The sequence below is a fragment of the Haplochromis burtoni genome, unplaced genomic scaffold, assembly GCF_018398535.1.
Source record: "Haplochromis burtoni strain Fernald_Lab_line unplaced genomic scaffold, NCSU_Asbu1 Contig_4, whole genome shotgun sequence".
NCBI lineage: Eukaryota > Metazoa > Chordata > Actinopteri > Cichliformes > Cichlidae > Haplochromis > Haplochromis burtoni.
The window spans coordinates 4,950,775-4,967,497 of NW_024582365.1; the positions used below are offsets into that span (position 1 = coordinate 4,950,775).

At 37.2% G+C, this 16,723-nt stretch overlaps 1 protein-coding gene across 2 annotated transcripts in view; it reads right to left on the reverse strand.

Annotated features, from left to right (window-relative positions):
• The window catches only part of klhl4 (kelch-like family member 4), a 25,532-nt gene extending 10,351 nt beyond the window's left edge, over window positions 1-15,181 (reverse strand). Inside the window, exons 1-5 of one of the 2 annotated variants that reach the window (XM_005913397.3) lie at window positions 14,851-15,181; window positions 9,307-9,773; window positions 1,797-1,964; window positions 692-828; window positions 99-295 (exon numbers count right to left, since the gene is read on the reverse strand). In XM_005913397.3, the coding sequence (XP_005913459.1) occupies window positions 99-295; window positions 692-828; window positions 1,797-1,964; window positions 9,307-9,767 (963 nt within the window). In that variant the 5' untranslated portion in view covers window positions 9,768-9,773; window positions 14,851-15,181. The remainder of the gene's footprint in view (window positions 1-98; window positions 296-691; window positions 829-1,796; window positions 1,965-9,306; window positions 9,774-14,850) is intronic. The other variant, XM_005913398.3, reaches the window with a different exon arrangement.
• Window positions 15,182-16,723: the final 1,542 nt, after the last annotated feature.

A 16,723-nucleotide genomic window follows, 5' to 3' on the forward strand; every position in this document is an offset into this window, starting at 1 on the left:
TGTGCGTGCGCAATGATGAGTGCAATCCCATTATTTATTATGATCTGAATAATGCAGCCCACCATGAAAATGTGGTCTGGCTCTGTTCATAGTCCTACCATGGTGTAGTTATGAGCCACATTAAGCAGGTCCACACAGCCCTGGGCATCTGCAAAGGAACGAATTCCCAGGCAATTGGAGGGATGAAGCTGTTTCATCAGAAAGTTACAGCAAACCTGGATGACTTGTGAAAGCTGGAGGAGACAAGCTGCTGCCAGTAAACTCTCAATGGTCTCCTCTTTCAGCTCAAGGACACCTGCAATGTCACAACATGGAAACTACATGAAAAACAACACATGACCGAAACTGCATGGAAGCAGTTTTGCGATTAACATTTGAATCAAATAAAAGGCATCAACAGCTAAATTATAGCATTAATAATGAAATCACTTAAAATCTTTTACAAGGATAGCCATTATTATGATTTTTACCACACAACTTTTAAACTGTAAAAAGTAGATATTTTGATTAAAGCATATTTCCCAAACAGCCATTTGCCCAGTTTAAAAAAAAGAAGCAATTTTGTGTTGAAGTCCTGCCCAGTCTGCCAGCTGTATGATGAATTGTCTTATTGATCCGTTTTAATCATGCTGCATTTCAGAAGTCTCATAACTACTTACAAGGGCTAGTGAATGTCTTTATAAGCACTCACCAGTGTAGGCAAAATGAACCAGGGATCTGAGGGCTTCTGGATCCACTCCCTCCATCTTTATCTCTTCTTGCTTCGCCTCTCTCACGTCACTCGTGAACATAGCAGCAAAGTAGTCCGACACAGCACTTAAGACCAATCTGCCATAAAGAAAAAAGATCAATGAATTGGGTTACATGTTGGTGGGAGATCTATGGTCTTGTGGTTTTAAGAATGCCCCCAAATGAAGCTCTGCTTCCTAACAAACAGCATGCCTCACATGACTCAATACACCATATTCATAATGTACTGTCAGTGTACTTATTCCATTTTACAGTGATTTATAGCCCCCTTCCACCACTGTATGATTCCACTTTGTCAGCCTGTGATAAATTATTTTATCCCACATACAGTATGTTATGTTAATAGCTACAATGGTCAGACTTGTAATTATGTTAACTAATTTGTCTAGCAAGCTCAAGCAACAAGCTTGTGGATTCATGAAGGAAATGTGAATGAATAAATCAGTCAGCATACATTTACACGCGCTTACGGTTTCTAATATGGATTTTTATGGTTTAAACTTTGCTTTACATGATTGTATCTGAAAGTAGAATTTAAAAATCCAGCTATAAAAATTCAGGCAACTAAGTTACTAAGATACTTCTTTTCTGGCACTGTGGAACGTACCAGATCCTTAACATAATATACCGTGTGGATAGACATACAAGCAGATCCACACAATGGTTCTCAGCAGTCAAGAGATGCCATGAAGTGGATCACAATATTTGTCCATGTACAGATTTTAATGTAGGAATAAGGCTGGGCAATGGTGTAATTAGATCACACCGGAGGAGATATTAGAATGCAAACCAGTGAACATTGAGTTTGCATACCTTTCTTGTCACCGGAAAATCAGAAGAGACTTTCTTTGAATTTCAAAGCTCATCCAATTATCCCCCATATAGATCAAACTGACCAAATTTATTGCAAACTGTGGTCCAGACCAAAGTCTGACTGCCTGCATTGCTATCTTAACGAAATGCATCCAGATGAGCTTCTTTTTAACTCTGATCTAAAGCAGTAAGTAATTAATGAAATCAAAGCAGACAGAAGCACAAACACCAACCTGTGAGCCGGTATCTTGTGGTCCCCTGCTATCAAGAGGACATCACACAGTTGCTTGTGCTGGAGGTAGGTCTCCATTTTCCGGAATGTCTGTTCCGCATGGTTTGTGGCTTGGAAAAACTCATCTGAGGAATTGGTATTCATTCTGGAGAAGGTGCTCAGAACCAACCTGTGGAAGAAGAGCAAAGAGAGAGGAAGAAAAAAGACGTGGTGTAATTTAAAAATATAAAAACAATTAACCCTGACTGTATGACTGCAGTATCTTTACAGTCTGTGCGGTATAATCAACATGTTGCATTTTTAACACAGCATTAAAAATAGTTTGCCCCTCCCTATAGGTATGGAATCTAGGCATGTTTAAATGTTTGTCTGTTTGTTTGTTTGTTTGTTTGTTTATGATGAACTAACACAATATGCAGGGAAATCCACTGAGGGAACACAATGGTTCTTAGCATTCAAGAGATTTCATGTGATCTCTTTAATTCAGCCATTCAACTAAGGGCTCCAATATTGACAACATCATGCAATGGATCACAGGGTTTGTCCATGAATAAGCTGTAATGCAGGAATACGGCTGGGCAATGGTGTAATTAGATCACAGTGGAATAGAAATTAGGATGCAAACCAGTGAACACAGAGTTTGTATACCTTTCCCATCATCAGAAAATTAAAAGAGACTCTTTTTTTTTTTTAATTTCAAAAGCTGCCTAGGGAACAAAGCAAAAATATTAATCTACTAGTTTTAAATGGGGAAAAAAAAATTATATTTTGTTTGTTTGAGTTGAGCTAACACAATATGCTGCTGAATAGACGTATCAGCAGATCCATTGTGTTCACTCAGTGGATCTGCTTGTGATCTGTTTAATTCAGCCATTCATCTGGATTTTTTTATTATTTGCTTTTGTTTATTTATTTATTTTTTTGCATGATTTTGTCATTTATGAAATCTAATACCAATGTAGGAGCAGCGACTCCATTTCTAGAAGACATGAAACACAAGTTAGCAGCGCTGTGACAAATTATTCAAGAAAGTGTATTACTCTCACTTGCTGTTAACTCTTTCTGTCCAAATATGAACTAAAAACAAAATTAAATAGCTGTACACAGCAAGATAAACAGCAAATTACCAACGACACAAAAGAGCTTATTTGGACACATTGCACTCCTGAATCCTTTTTTCCCTGCAGTGAATCTGCATCTTTCTTGCCACTCTAAGCTGAAATTAAAACTCTTATGGACTAAACTCCACACATAAGTGGATAACTAAGCACTGCAGTCCAATGGGACAAGCCAGCAGCACAATCAATGCAACAGCTTTGCAGCGAGAATGCGCGCATGCCTTTTTGTCTGTTCCTGTGTGCCTCTGCATATCTGGGTGTGCATGTGTGTTTTCCAAAAAAACAGCGACTTAACAAGTGAACCAGCCTGTTCCTCACAGCATTGTGGTAAGGCTGAGTCCCCGTCCCCATAGGCTGCTAGATTACATGCTGTTTTATAGGCATCCGGGTAATCCCTCACACTCATGGCAAATATTGCAGCCCAGTCACTTTGGTGTCCTTCACAGGAAAAGTCTACTCAATGACATTTAGAGTTGTTTGTTATGCTACATAAACACCCAAGCCGTCTCTCTGGGGGAATTTACAGTCATCTCATGGCGCTTCTACTGTGTAAAGACTGATAGTGCTCAAGAAAAAAAATGTCACTGCTATTTTAAGCAACACTTTATGTCCCCCGCTCATTACTACTCATATGCTGATATGAGAGCTGCATAAAGCAGTGAAGTTACAGATTTGTCAATACAAATGAACCGAAAACCCTGTAAAGCTTGGCAGAGCAATATATTGGCATGCAGTGGGATTGATACTGCAGGAAAGATGGAGGGCGTTTTATTGACATCCTGATTAATACGCTATTATAAAAATTTTCAGCCGAGCGTGTGACTTTCTCCTCTTTCACTATTAAAAGCTAAAACATTTTCCATCCAGGCATTGTTTATACAGCACACTAGTTATACCATATCCTATGGTCTAAGCTTTATTGGGAGACTTTATGCTAAATTCAAATGTAATTTATTGCCCTGTCATGATATTCCCCACTGACTCCAGAGTCTCGGAGAGGAACACCAAACAAGACTGAATAAACAGTTGGGCCATAAAACTGAGATGCATTGCCTTTGTATTGGCTCCAAGGCATGCTGTAAGGATTTTTCATGCCTACCAATCTCTCCGACACTAATTGCTTTGGTATCACATTCTAGGGAGCAGTAAATTTGCTCTGAGGTGTATATTTTGCTTCCAATAGTGGGCTGGATCATCACAGGTATAGCCCATTTTTATAGAGGCACTAAAACCCTAGAACACCCATCTCCAAAGAAGCTGCTGTACAGACAATGCTCTACATTGCACAAGGCACACTACAAAGCAATCCACATAAAGCCGCATTGTCAGCGAGCATCCAGATTTCTTTTGTACTGTACAAACTGAAGCATTTTTTTTTTGCATCTACTTAAAGTCAAAACTATAAGAAGTTAAATAATAAGACAAAACACAATAAGAAAAACTAGAACAGAATTGGAGATTCTGCCTTATTTATCATCACACCTTATACTACATCAGTTTTCCTTCACTGAGCACATATCACCCCAAGTCTTGTCATATGCTCCTCACACCCTCTCAGAGCTATCACACCACAGTGTGACTAATTGCTTCTGAGACACTGCATATTTAAAAATTCCACTATGCAGGTGAGGCAGAGGCAATGCAATATTTATTGCATTTGTCAGGACTTGTAGCCCAATTGTGTAACTTTTGACCACAAGATACAGATAAATACATGCAAACAATACATGAATAAATAATAATAGACAGCAGGTCATTTAAAATACCTGAAGGATTGTTAGACTGTTTATGTAGTTTTGTCATCAGCTTTTAAACCTTTTTAGCTATAAATTTATGTGTCAGATATGTTGTTGAAATTCTCGTTCTTATTCCAACTGATGTCAACTCCATCTCTCTATGTGAGTGCCAAATGTGAAATGAATCTTTGAAAATGGATTAGAGCAGCCATTTTCCCCAGAATTCTACTGAGTAGCTTGAGTTGTGTGGAAAATCCAACAATTCCTACAAAGCTTTATACAGCTTGTGCCAGCTCTATATATTCAATGAGATCCTTTTCTTTCTGTACTCTGACAGTCAGTATACTGCCACTGGGCTTTATGTTGGAAAGATTTTATACACTGGCTGTAATAACTTGATCCAGGCATCGAGACTGAGATGATATTTTTGCACAAACATAGTTTTCTCTCTGCTTTTTTTCCCCGTGTCACTGAAGATTGCAGCTTCTTGGTGATGTCTTTTTTTCCCTTCCTGTGCCATTGTTATTGTGGGCATACCCATTACCACCATAGCTTGTGAAATCTGCTCTGACTGTAGTCGAATGGGCCAGGGTGAATGCAGTTAGCAGAAGGGTGTGTGGGTGTGTGTGTGTGTGTGTGGGGGGGGGGTCACAGCAATAATATTTTGTCTCCCTAAATATTTTCAGTGATCCCAGAGGTCATGAAAGCAAGACAAGAGAAAACAAAAAGGGTAAAAGATGAGTGTCCTCACAAATGTAGAAACACATGCACATGTGTGTATTAGGAGCTGGGGGCGTCCTGTAAGTGAAAAAATGTGCAGATCTTAGCAGAAATCTCCTTACTGCTTTGCTGGTGGCAGGTTAACTTGCATAAGGTATGAGGATGTCATATTGTGGATTGTGCATAATTTATATAAATCTGATGTTCGTGGCTAAATAAATTAGTCAGTGATCTTACAGCAGTGTCAGTGCGCCCCAGGGTGGCTGTGGCTACAATGTAGCTTGCCATCACCAGTGTGTGACTGTGTGTGTGAATGGGTGGATGACTAGATGTGTAAAGCGCTTTGGGGTCCTTAGGGACTAGTAAAGCACTATACAAATACAGACCATTTACCATTTTACCATTTCAATGGAACCTTGTATATACTGGATATTTAAAGGCACTTGTTATATAATGTTTATAGTTGTAACTTTAAAGTTTCTATACTTTACAAGGGGGCCACTAAATGTGGTAAATGTGGCATTTTCCTAAATCTTACCAATGCTATGTAATTGTGCATATTGTGATTGATTTATATTTTAGTCTGTCATAATTAGAAAACTGATCACAGTCTGCACCTCCTTAATCTATTTCAGTGCAAAGTGCTATGAGTGAAACTGCTGAACCAAGTCATGGCCCCTTCTATGGTATCAACGGAAGATTCATAAAAATTCATGTCTCATTTGAACAGAAATTACCAAATGTGGGCGGCACATAATGCGTGTATTCTCTGTATTGGTCAAAGCCTTGTATAAGCACAAAGAAATTTTTTATGTTAATTCTGGCTTCATCTTTAGCTTCCATCTAAGATTGCCTTTGGCATACAGAACACTGATTGGGCAAACAACATTCACAATTTATTACAGGCAATAACACAATCACCTAAACCCTCAGGGTGTAATTTAAAGATTACAACAGAAAGTTTGTGTTTTGCAGTTTACAAATATCTTAAGGATGCATCAACTGGATGTGTCACACATAGACCTAATAAGCCTTGTGCCATTATGAAGAACTGGACAAATATCTGAATTACTGCTGCTGACAGGGGGTAAGGTGGTGGTATTTCTTTTCCAAGGTGGTGGAGAGGGAATTGAGATATCATTCATAGTAACAGCACGCTGACTCAAGCCACTGTTAGTGTTTATGTGGGAAAGGTCAGGGTTTCCATTCCATTCAGGTTAACTTCTGCCATATATTTTCTGTCAACTGTAGAAAGAAGCTATTTGGATGAGAGTCACGAGGACAGAGCAAATATACAGTATGTAGATGCAGCATTTGGGGCATTAAGAGCAAGTGTGGGAAACAGCAACCCATTTACTATACTATTTGATTCAATAGCTTCCACACACAGTATGTAGAAGTAACTTGGACAGTAAATGTTTTGTAACCACAGCATAAATGTGTCACTGACTTTTTGTGTTATTATCTAAATACTCATTGCATGTGTCAGTTTTTTTGTCTTTCTATATGTTTTGGTATAACAACATTACATAAAATCTTGTAAATATACAGCCACAAGAGGTGCACAGTTTTCATTGAATTTGCCAGATAATTCAGTTTGACAGTAATCTGAGTTGAATTCTACTATGAATGAAAGAAAATGGTGGGACGAAGACATTATATGAATGAAAACTAGTCACTGAGTGGCATATATCTCAAAATGACTGACAGGTATTTCCTAGCTGTAGCAAAAGGCCAAACTTTTGTGTTTTTCACTGCCAGCAGAACTCATTTGTGAGATTCAGCCTGAGGGATTGTCACAAATTATGTGTCAAGGATTTATGATGTGAGACATAATAAGGCCACCCAGCTGGTAGAGTAAATGAATGTGCATATCTCAGTGACATCCATACATCTGCTTAGCTGCAGATGAACATGTGAGCCATGATGTGTGACACAGCCACTGGTGTAATTCACCAGGCTACATCGTACATCCATCCCAAAGTCATTTCCAGCAAGTACTCCTTCACAGTTATTGAGTTGGTGTATTTCCATTAAGCACAGCCGTGACTGAAAAGTGGCATTATGCAATGCACCTATTTATTTCTGCAATAACTGCTCACGACTAAATTTTACTTTCCAACTATTTATTGTACTGAATGATCAAAAAATATTGGACTCGTCGTCATATAAAGCATTTGCTCACAGGGCGAATTTTAACATGGGAAATGATGAAATGTCTGTCAGTACTGAAGAGTCGCGTTCTGTTTAGATTTTTCACAGGTTAGGCTGGCAAAGCAAAATGTAAAATAATTCACAATAATGTCTTAAATGAATAAGGCTACAATCAAACACATAAGAGCAGAGTATATGCTCCAACAAAAACAGAACCATTTTAATATTTCAGAATCGTGTGAATGTGACGACTGTGCTGTATTTTACATGACCAGCATGAACTCAAGGTCCCCGAGAGCCAGACCGTTACACATTTTTACTGTGAGTCACATCTTTTATGCATGCACTTTTCACACATAGGGACTCAAAAAATATGAACATCTGCCAATTATGCCAACACACAGTGCAGGATGTTGAATTGATTCCAAAACTGTACCTTAGCTGAGAATTATTCATGTTCTTCCCCGAGAACCAAACCATCCACTGACTGTGATATCTATTCAATTCATATTGACACGTTTTTGGCTGTAGGTAGAGACTATGTATTGGGAATTAGGTGCTTTTTTTCTCACTGAGCTCTGTACAAAAACATAGGGGAAGGTTTACTTTCATTGTTCACTTCCTCACCAGGTGTACAGAACAAAAGCGTACAGAAATCAGCAATGCTTAAGGACCAATTCACCTTAGAATGTCACAGCCGAGATAAAAGGAAACTTGGTCTTTTCATCTTTAATATGACGTGCTTTTAGTCTTCTGCCAGACAGTGTGTGCACGCGTGCAAACACACACACACACACACACACACAGAAACACACATATAGAACTCTAACCTATTTACTTCCTGGAAGAAGCTGTAGGATCACATGGAAGTCAGAGGAAAAACACAACATGAAAAGGCAGGGGGAAGGATTTATAGCTGTAAAACTCACTTCAGTATAGGATTTGTAATAACATTCTGCTAGAAAATAAATCAAACATCATATACCAGCCACTAGCTTGAATAGCTTTTAGCTCATAAAGTGGATGTAGTTGTGCTCGGCAGTCTAGATAATTCATGCGATTGCACTGCTTCTTCTTTTTATAGGTCCAGTACTTGTTATGTGATGTAATCACTCCTTCCAGCTATCCTTTTATATTTCTATAGTAGAATGCCATAGTGTGCCTTGTTAAAACAAAAACACTCTTTCAAAGGAATACTGTGCATGTAACCTGGACCACAACACACTCAGAGGAGCAGGAAAAGCCTCAGCTTTCAGTTCAATGAATAATTAAAAGGATGTTTTATTGGTTCATCCTGCCTAACATGCTGTGGACAATGAGAGAGAGCTGTCCCCAGGTGAGCCATGGTAGAAGCTGAATAGCCTGAGTAAACTGGAAAATGATGGCTGTGCAGTTCATTTAATCTTTGCATAATTAGAGGATCTACATGCATAATGGCACAGCTAATATTTAAGTTAAAATGCAGTTTCACAATGTTTAGCCATTTTTAAGTATGACTGTTATATCTTTATTATTTAAAGTTGGGTTGTTCTCTTTTTTTTACTGATAACAACAAACACTTTTTAAAAATTTAATCAAGGGGATACTGCCCAATGTGTAATTTTTTTTTTTTAGTTGCTTATTTTATTCAGTAGCTATATTTTCACTGTGAAACCTGAAGAAACCATGTATTTATAAAAGAGCATCCCATAACCAGTGTCTGCTAACTGAGTATATGATCAAAAGTGACCGTTATAGCACTTTACACAGTCTCCTAATTTCTAACACCTAATAACAGTCATACCTTTCTCTGGCCTCCAGCTCTGCAGGGTCTTCTGTGGAACTCTTTACATCTTCTTGGCCAGTGTTTGTGTCATCTTTCCTTGTTGTACTGGGAGAAGAACTGTTCTTTGAAGAATCTTCGCTGGCCTGGGAACCTTGGATGGTGCTCTGCTGATGATGCCATGATTGATGACCTGCTCTGACATAGACAGGTGTGGGGCCTGGCGTTGGTGCCAAGATGCTGTGTACTGGGCTGTTAGTCTTCCGAAAACCTCCAACACCTCTTTCCCGCGAGTGACTTTTCAGTCGTCCCTGGACAGGCGTTCCTCTGTGGTCCAGGCCATCCTGCTGAATGTAACCTCCTCCACCACCAACCCCACCGCCTCCTCCACCAGCCGAACCTTGGGATGAATGGCTGAACCAGCGCCAGCGAAGCCTGAGGATCTGTTTCACGTCAAATTCCTTCTTCCCTGACACAGACATCCTCCTCTGGGTTTGGAGAATAAGGCAAGGGAACGTTGAGTCCCCAAAAACATGGAGAGCAGAGAAGAGAAGAGCCTTGGTTTCAGTCCTCACTGACTACAGTGTGCCTCTTCTCTTCCGTTATTGTCTCATTACTATCATGACCACCCCCTCCTCCTTCTATTACTCCTCCGTTGTTCTTTTAGTGGAGATGGAAAGCAGTCCTCTGCAGCTATTGTTCTTGTGCCTTAGACTACAACCCTCCCTCCAGTTCCCCCTCTCTGTCTTTCTTTCTCTTTTTTCCTCCTGTGCTGCTGTTTCTGTTTGTTGCTGCTGCTGCTGCTGCTGCTGCTGCTGTGCTGAGTTAATGCACATGCATGATCCACACTCCCTCCCCTTCGCCTCGTCTATTTCGCTTTCTTTCTCGCTCTTTCTCTCTCTCTCTTTCTCTCCAGCTCTGCGTAGACCCCTTCGATTCTGTTCTGTGTGTGACCATGAGTATGTTCTCTGTATGTGTATGTGAGCTGGCTGCTCTTGCTGTGATGTGGAGGTGGGGTATCGTAGAACCTAGATGATGAGGTCACACCGTAACAAAGTAAATCACTGCTTGTTGAATGAGGAACACAGGAAGCTAGCTAACTACTATATACTAGTTCTACATGCTAGGATCATTTGCAGGGGCTCTTATTACATTAATCTACGTGGATGCACATTCATGCTTGTCTATAAACAGAAAATATGAGATACATTAATCTCAAACAAATAAGCACCACATATCACCTCACGCTGTTAAATGGCAGAGAAATTAATTTCACACTAATACACACATTTATGCAGTATGCCATTTTCACATCAAACAGAATCTCATGGGAGAATGTGTCAATGTAGGTGCCCATGCAGAAAAAATATATTCCCCTTCACTGTCTTGAAAGCCCCCTGTAATTACAAGTGAAAAGACTACATACTGATGAGCCTTCAAGGTCATTACAAACCTTCTTCCGCAGTCAGGCATTATATTTTACTGTTCCTTCCTAACATATACTTGAACATATTTCAAAGTAAAAGTGACAGAACAACAGTGTATATGTTTGGACAGCATTTACAGATTTTTTATTTCATTTGTTACCCATTGTAAACTAGGAAAATTAGTGGTGAATACTTTATAACACCTTTTTTTTTTATCTGAATAGGATCAGGATGTTTTATGTATTTCTGCAATGGAATAGCTCAGTCAGATTTAATGTTTTGCACCTTAGCTTCCCACTACTATTTTCACAGATTTTATTGCTGTATTACAAAGTTACAACAAGTTACAACTTTTACTACTGTGAAATAGATGAAAATGATAATGCAGCAATGTCTTTGTGTATTTATGCCCAATATTTACTTCACTCAAAAAAGTGAGAGGAAACCCTCTCAAAATGCCTTTATCCTCCTTGATCAGCTCGAGCTAAAATATGGGTTATTTGTTGGGGCAGTTGCACATATATTAAATTTCTTTTTACCTCTAAAATATGCTTAAATATATTGCTCTAGGAGGTTGTGCATTGCCAATGACATTATCAAAGGATTAAGAATTCTAGTCTGTTTATTTGTCTATTTCAAAACAAGCTCTTTGAGTCTTTAAATATCCTCCTGAGACCCAGTAATTCATTCATCTACCATAAAATTCCACTGTCAGTTACCATCAGTGCACACAGCTAAATGTACCTTTACAAGGAAAATACATGTATTGCAGAAACAAAACAGAGGTCTGCCATGTACAATATTGTATTAGTTTTTCTTAATTGCTTTGGCATTTTCTCTGATCAAACATACAGCCATACACTAAAGTTAACTTGCAAAATGCTTTCTCCAAACCTTTTCATCTGTTAAAATTAGAGATGGCACAATACCACTTTTTTATGTCCGATACCGATACCAATATCATAAATTTGGATATCGGCGATACCGATATGAATCCGATATAGTGTGTTTTTTAATCAATAAAACTGTTTTTTTAATATCTTGCTGCTTTTTGTATAAGTTCATACTCAAGTTAAAAAAAACAAAAAAACAAAACAAAACACTAAAGCTATTCTGTTATACCTGTATGCAAAAAATGCACTGCACCCAAAATATTTCATAGTTCAGCAATACTGATCAATCTAATAAACTTAAACCTACTCCATCCTCCCTATTCTGGTATTTTAAAGAGTAAGCAACCTAACTAATAGGGCTCTAAAACTCCCAGCAAAAAAAAAAACAAAAACTAAAAAATAAGGAACCACCCCCCACCCTCCACCTCATGATGCTTAATCGAAGTAATCAAATTTAATTTGATGCAGTGTGAAAAAAATTGCACAGAAATAAATTATTTTTCAAGAATAATTAAATAGATTCAACATCTTTCTTCAACAGAACTGCAGACTGCACAGATGGTACCTTCCCAAAGGAAAAAGTACTATAGCTTACTAGGGTATATTAGACTTAATAGTTACTATATACAGTAATGGACTTCTATTCATTTTACATCAGAGTAAAACTTTGGGTGTAAGATTCAGATAATTATTTAATAAAAGCTCAACATTTTAAATGAGAATAAGAAAGAAAAGTATGTCTTTGTGCCCCCTTCTCCCTGTTAATGCCCTATCGGCCCCCCTGGCTAAACTTTGCTAGATCCGCCCCTGCACAGTTACCAGCCGTCAGCTACGTAGAAAAGAATCCTGGTCTAGAAAGTAATATTAAATAAATTCTAACAACAGATTATCAAGCTTAAACGTGCTTCTGTTATTCAGCCGCTGGTGTCCTCTTTCTGGTGCAAAGTGGGAGATAAACAAACAAGAGAGACGGACTCGCGACAGAAAAGCCGATCAGCTGATCACTGATCAGTTTCATGATTGAAGTAGCAGCAGAAGACGGAGGGGGAGAGAAGAGGCAGTCGCTCCATATATCGGTTGTTAAGCTTAACGCGGGAATGCTTTACATTCAGAGATGAACTTACACACTTGCTTTACTTCTCTCTGGGATCACTTCCTCGGAGATGAAATGCCGGATTGGTAGCGAGGCTACAAATACACACAGCCGCTCTATCACCACACTGCTCCCACGTGCTACGGTTATGAGGAGAGTTATGCCTTGTCGAAAGTTTTGTGAGGTGCTTTTTTGATATTTAATGGATCGGATTACATTTTTTATTTTTCTCCGATATCCGATACAGTAATTTACGTCAGTATTGGACCGATACCGATACGTAATATCGGATCGGTCCATCTCTAGTTAAAATTAAGGTTTTGTGGATTAAAAGTTCCTTAAATATGTTGTCAGATTTGCATCAGTATATTCAAATTTCCAGGTTTTCACTACCCTTTAATGTACTTTACAAGACAAGAGTCATTTTTATAAGAAAAAACAACTTTTGATGTGTACCAACAAAAACTACATTGTGCAATTGTGTGTTTCAGTAGCAAAACAGTGCTGGAAATGAATGTTCTCCTTTGCAGTTTAACATGAAAGCGAACTAGCATGCAAGCTAGAACTACCTGCGGCACTCTTCTTCATCACCCTCTACCATATATCCTTACAGATGAAGCTTTCAAAACACTATGCATCTTTCTCCAAGACAGTTTCTTACTTGAATACATCAGACAGTGATTTTCTCCTAATTTGAATGCAGAAGCTTAGACAGGACTCAGTGAAACTTTAAATTTTCCCTTTTCCACTGCAAATATATTCTCCACATATTAATTCATCTTAGTCTAGAAGCTGGATTTAATGTTTTATAAGATATTTTTTTTAAAATCAAGGTGCAGATGTGGGGAATTGTATCCTGACTAGATGTGTTAAAGGAATATTAAAACAGTTGTGTGAAAAAAAAAGTCTCATAAAACATCCAATCCAACAATTTTTCAAAATGCTACCAATAATGCATCATGACAACAGAATGGATTCTTAATGAAAAAATACATTAGAAAGTCCAAGTATGCGATAATGCACAGTGACATCGCAATGGGTCATTTCTTTTGTTTGCACAGAAGTCAAGGGCACAGTCTAGCTGTACACTGCACAACACATGAAATGTGAGATGCCAGATTGGCGTGGTCAACTATATTATCGTCCAACATCTGTCTCCCCACTACACATACCATAGCTGCATGCCTAGTCAGTCACTGAATGTAAGCGGTCGGTTTAGAGCAGCAGTCCATTAAGATTGGACAGTCAAATGTCTTAAATGATATATATTACATTAAATTGTGTAAAAATTCAAACTACTAAATTAATGTAATGCCTTCCTTGAAATCCCTTGATCTTTTCCTTTGTTTGCTTGTTTTTGTTTGTTGCTATCTAATTATGTATCACGAATGCTAGCTAATTATTTATTTTGAAAATGTAAGAACGAGCTTGTATCTCAACATGTGTGATGTGATTTGTTGGGCAGAGACTACCAAGATCCAATCAAAGAAAATGCCATCAAAACATAAAAAAACACACACTAACACACTATGTTCTCTCTTCATTACAAGCACTCAAATGACAATCATGAAAGTACACTTGTACATGCACACACCAAAAGCCACTTCGATTTTCCACACAATAGAGATTTCAACCTTTAAAACAGAAGACTACCTAATAGTTTGCTATTACATTCTTAACTCAGTTTATGTAGAAAGGAAATTCGGTTGTCAACTTACTATGAAAGCCAGAAAATTGTGTTTAGTCTGTGATTTTATGGCTGAAGAAGCAGACAAGACTGCTGTATAGCAAACTATGGACTATGGCGTACTATTTAGGAAATTATTAGACAGGTTTGAACACAGTATTTAGTTCTGTCTGGCAAAGGAAAGACAAAGGTCTTTCAATAGGCAGTCTGTGAATAATTTCATTTCTTCAACATTCACTTCACATATTTTAACTTTCCATATGTTCATCACAAATATATTTAACTTCATAAAACATATATTTGCAATATACGTCTTGTTTATGATTGGCCCTTCTTGCATCTAAACTAATTTATGCTTTCAGTTTATATTGTTTGGCAAAACGATCATCTGGCAAAAGGGACAGTGTGAGTTAAATTACAGCAAATATCTACAAAACAGTAATATTTAGTAATCTTTCTTCTTACCTGAGAAACTGATTTGAAGTATATTCCTCAACATTCAAATGGTGGAAGGATCTTTTAAAATGAATGGCCAACAGGGATGATCCTCATGACTGCTCAAACTCTTTCACTACAGAATTGTTTGCTTCTCCAGAAAGGAAAGGGGCACTTTCCTCTTTTGAAGGAAACTCCTGATAATTTCCTTCCTCTGTACGACAATAACAACTGCATTCAAGCAACCAGGTCATATCCTGTGTTTAAAGCAAAGCTTTCACAAAGCCCTTTTCAATAAGAGGTGTCTGTTACGTTTGTGTTGATGAAATTTAATGTGTCATAGATTTTTAACTATAACATATTACAATTATTATATAAAACCATTAAACGTGGTATTTTTGTGAATTACCAGTAAATTTTAAGTATTTATAGTATATATTTATAAATATTGTATTTCTAATCTCATTAAATAAAATAGTCAGATATGAAAAAAAAAAGGTTTAAAACATCTTGCAATAACGTAAGTCCTCGTGATATCATTACAAAAACGCAAGTTAAAAGTGTTTTGAAGAATAATCAGTATCAGTGATGTTGTATTTTAACTCAACCACTGGGGGGTGTAGTCACATTTTAGTTTTATATGGCCATACTCAATATCATAAAGGTTAATGATTTAATATTAACCGGAATTTAAGACTGGTCCCCATAAGATATAAACCACAAGGTTAAAAGTAAGTAAGTCTTACTGGGTGAGGATGTGGGTAATTATAGAGGCTACAAACCCAGAAACATGGGGTATAGTACATCAGTAGTGAAATAGATACTTGGTTTTACCACAAGTTCACTTGCAGTGTTTCAGTACAGTGTTGAGCTATTTTAAAGTGTTAAATATAAAGATGGAAAAGATTCTTCATTATTCATATTTTTTCATTATTCATTATTAATAAAAATGTATATAATTCCATTTTTTGTTGCTAGATGATAAATATGGCATTGTGATTTGAACTCTTTGAACAAATGCTACTTCCAGATGATAATACATGTTAGCATAATAGGTCACTACCAGCGTCAACACATGTTACAGTGTTGTAGCTGTGTTTGATTTGTTAAGGTGTGCTGCATAAGTTAGTGTAATTGGGTTTTTTTTTGTTTGCTTTTTGCTTTTTGTTTTGTTGTTTGTTGTTGTTTGTTGTTGTTTTTTTTTGTTGGGTTTTTTTAATGTGCGTGAATGTTTGTCTTTAGGGGGGGGGGCTTTTTTAAAGGAAAATGGGGAAAGAGACCCCTAAAAGTAAAACCTCAGTATTTTTTGCTTATTTGTTTGTTTTTGGTGTTTTGTGAAACACAGTTGAGGCAGGTAAGGAGCTTTTAAGTAAAACAGTTTTATTTTATTTTATTATATATTTCTGCTTTCTGTACAATCCATAGTATCACAAGCAGTGACACAGGTCTGCAATTATTTACTTTTTTCATTAATGCAAAAGGCCTTTGGTTTTGTTGAAGAGTAAATGTGTGTACTTTGGTGAGCTTCATTTTGAGAATAACTCCAAACTAGTAATAAAAATTGAAGACACATTACAGACCTTCTAAATTTGAATTAAGAACTCTGGAGTCAGGTATAAATTTGTTGTGTTTTGTTTTTACATCAATTTTTGAAAAGCTCATCATTTTTACTAAAGTATATTATTTTTTTTGCGGGTCATATTTAAAATTTAAATTAAAATAAAAATAAAAAAAAGTTGGAAATATTTGAATTTATATATAATGGATATAAAACAAATAAAAGTCAGATTTTTTATTTTTATTTTGTTTTAGTGATATTGAGTTGTACAGTATATGTTCAAGGTTCAAGGTTCTTTACTTGTCACATGCATAGTTATACAAGTATAACACACAGTGAAATGTA